We start from the raw sequence: 3,250 nt of genomic DNA on the forward strand, positions 1-3,250 counted from the left end.
GCAATATCCTTACCATGCAATCCTCATACAAAATTTCAAAATTTTCAAACTTTCAAACTTTTTTTATTTTTTTATTTATTACTTTTTTGATCCAATAGATGATATATATTAAAAAAAAAAAACCAACCTTTTGATCTAAACCATTCAAAAACTATTGCACCGGATCTTAATTGGGCCTAAGTAATGCTGAAGGACACATCCGTTCTCACGTCCACTTGTGTGTCAAAGTCTTGATGTGATTTTAGCACCTTCTTATCGATTACCGCATGTACTTAAAAGAAAGCCTGTCCCACCAGGTAGAAAAACAAAACACAAAAAAAAAAAAAAAAGGCTTATCCCAATACGAAGATGATCGAGGTACGTAGAATCTGACGTGGTACCCCCAAAACTCATTTTTACGATCCTCCTTCACAGCGATCAATAGCTACCACCACCCTTAACTATCAAAAGCAAAATCTTTCACACTCTCTCACCTCACCTCACCACACCACACGAGTGGCTCAAACCAACACCACCAACCATTCAATTCAACCAAACTCCCTCAATTTCCCAAACCCTAATTTCCCAAACTTTTTGAAATTCCCCACCAGAACCAAGCCTCTTCAATAAATCTCCATTCTTGAAAATATGTGGAGCGGCGGCGGTGGCGGCGGCGGTGTTGGTGGTGGTGAGATCTATTGGGGAAGGAAGGAGAAATCTGAATCCAGAGGAATCGCTGTGATCTTCGCTTGGGCTTCGATCCAGGACCGCCATTTGAGGACCTACGTCGATTTGTACGCCTCTCTCCGATGGAATTCCCTCGTTTGCCATGCCGATTTTCTCAATGCGTATGTTCCTTCATTTTCATGGCTTCAATGAGTTTCAATTCAAGCTATTCTCTGCGATTTTGATCAGGAATGTGTTCTTGGTTTTTGTTAATGGTTAATTATATATGCAGATTCTATCCTGAGAGAGCTATGTCGTTAGCGTTTGTTGTTCTCAATGAGCTTGTTGAGGTCAGTTTAGTTTAAAACGTTTTGCCACACTTTCTGTAATCTGATCCATTCTGTAATTTATTGAGGAATTGGGAATTTTTAATAGTTTTCAATTTTGCTTAAATTTGGTGGCGCATACGAAATTGCTTTTTCGGTTTTGGATGTGCAGGAGCTAAGGATTAAGCCATGCCCATTAGTGTTTGTGGCCTTTTCTGGTGGTCCTAAAGCTTGCATGTACAAGCTTTTTCAGGTAAACTTTGTGAAATCATAGACATCAAATTTTATATTTTGGGGGCAAAGAACTGTAACCCAAGCTTTCCTCATAGATTATACTAGTTTAAAACCCTGTGCATAGGTACAATTTAAAACACACACACACACACACACTCACCATTTATATAAGTTTCTCCCTAATAAATAATGATGGTTCATAGTATTATTTTAGACAGACAAATGGCATTGGATAGCATAATCTTTCAAACTCTCTCTTCTTCTAATTTTAGATATAAGATTGAGTTTCTTATGGTTTATTGGACTCCTCGTATTGTGCATTAAATTAACTCACTTGACACAGAAATTAAAAGTTTAGATGGACACATGGCACAAAATTAAACTCCAATTTGGATTCTAATTGGATTTTTTGCTCATCTTTGGCTATATATATATATATATATATGAATCTCCAATGATGTTAACTTGTTTATTACTTTTATTTCAAATGTGCCCTCCCCCTGTTTCTTTTATCAATGAATTTCTTCTTTTACTGCCAAACAAAAATGATTTACCATTCACTGTGCAGGTTATTAATGGAACATGTGAGGGTCAGATGTATGCGGTATGAATTTTTTCTTTGTAATGGTTAAAATTTTAGGGCCATGTGTTGTGTTTTTTGTTGACAATGTTTACTTAATTAGATTATTATTATTTCATTCACTAAATTCTCTCTTCTTTTTTATTTTTTATTTTTATTTTTTTCCCCTTTCTGTTGTTGAAGGGCCACTATCAGTTGGTCAGAAATTGTGTTTCCGGACACATATATGATTCTAGTCCACTAGATTTTACAAGTGATTTGGGTGCACGATTTGGTTTACACCCCTCCATCTTGAAAATGCCTGGATCATCGAAACTTGTTTCTTGGGTGGCAAAAGGCATTGCTTCTGGTCTGGATGCACTATATCTTACAAGGTTTGAATCCCAACGTGTTGAGTATTGGCAGGCTTTGTACTCCTCCGTTGTAAGTTATTATCTTGACTTTCAGCCATTAAAATTGTCTTTACCTCATTTCCTTTGGTTAGTCTAATGTTTCTTTCTCTTGTTTTGTAGAACTTGGGTGCACCTTTTCTCATCATATGCTCAGAGAAGGATGAGCTTGCACCATACCAAATTATTTGCAATTTCGCTCAACGCTTACAAGATCTTGGGGGGGATGTTAAGCTTGTGAAACTGAATGGTTCCCCTCATATAGGTTTGTCTCAAACCTGATCTTTGTTTGTTATTACCTCAACATGTTGTGGTTTTAGGATATTAACATTAGTAAGCTACCTCCATATCTCATGCAAATGTTTTGGTTCTTAGGAAACCATATTCAAGGTTGTTAGAATTGCAATCTAGATCGCCATAGAATTATTTATATAGTGGAATTGAAGTAGAATCGTAGGCCAGATCATGGGATCAGCCTATCTAGGGTGATTGAACCACAAGCCCAAATCAATACCCTTTTTTTTTTCAGCCCAAAATATAAACATCCTCCTTCTCAAAGGCCTAACAAAAACATTCGCACATTCTAAACTTACAATTTCCAAAAAAATCAAACCCAAAAGAGAGATGATGTGGGGGGTTAACAGAGATGGTCGTGTTGAAGGCCTCCTGCAGGTTGGCGCTCTTAAATCTTGATCATGATGTGCCTGCCGGAGGGTTGGCCGTTGACAAGAGGTTTCTCGCCACTTGAAGCTTGGTGGTTTCACTTTTAGACAAAACGTTAGAACGGAATAGGCTTTTGAAAGCAATCACAATAAGAAATTGAATCTGCTGACTGCTTTCCTGTTTGGCTGTTAGATACTCTATTAGTGGGCTGGGGTTTTCTTACTCAAGTTAAGGACACCTTGGTCTTGGTGCATAAACTAGTTTGTCTCCAATTGTGACCTTTTTTTTTTTAGATGGCAAAAAAAGAATAGTTAGATTAATAATATATATATATATATATAATTTTTTTTTTTTTTTTCAGAGTAAACAATAAATTAAAATTGTGCTTGCAAATTAAAGCACGAGTGATTTAA

At 36.6% G+C, this 3,250-nt stretch overlaps 1 protein-coding gene across 1 annotated transcript; it reads left to right on the forward strand.

Moving 5' to 3' along the window:
- The first annotated feature begins 351 nt into the window (after window positions 1-351).
- On the forward strand, window positions 352-2,515 carry LOC112024444 (uncharacterized). The gene is made up of 6 exons (XM_065781439.1): window positions 352-827; window positions 938-995; window positions 1,144-1,224; window positions 1,774-1,809; window positions 1,969-2,208; window positions 2,298-2,515. Exons 1-6 carry the CDS (start codon window positions 628-630, stop codon window positions 2,454-2,456), a joined length of 774 nt encoding a protein of 257 aa, XP_065637511.1. The 5' UTR covers window positions 352-627; the 3' UTR covers window positions 2,457-2,515.
- The last annotated feature ends 735 nt before the right edge of the window (window positions 2,516-3,250 follow it).

Source organism: Quercus suber, unplaced genomic scaffold (assembly GCF_002906115.3).
Source record: "Quercus suber isolate HL8 unplaced genomic scaffold, Cork oak 2.0 scaffold_266, whole genome shotgun sequence".
Taxonomy (NCBI): Eukaryota; Viridiplantae; Streptophyta; class Magnoliopsida; order Fagales; family Fagaceae; genus Quercus; species Quercus suber.

Bases quoted from the DNA above. Each gene is read 5' to 3' on its own strand.
- LOC112024444 (XM_065781439.1), top strand. From the start codon at position 628: ATGTGGAGCGGCGGCGGTGGCGGCGGCGGTGTTGGTGGTGGTGAGATC. The intron at 1,225-1,773 runs GTAAACTTTGTG...TTCACTGTGCAG, and splicing joins GCATGTACAAGCTTTTTCAG to GTTATTAATGGAACATGTGA. The intron at 2,209-2,297 runs GTAAGTTATTAT...CTTGTTTTGTAG, and splicing joins AGGCTTTGTACTCCTCCGTT to AACTTGGGTGCACCTTTTCT.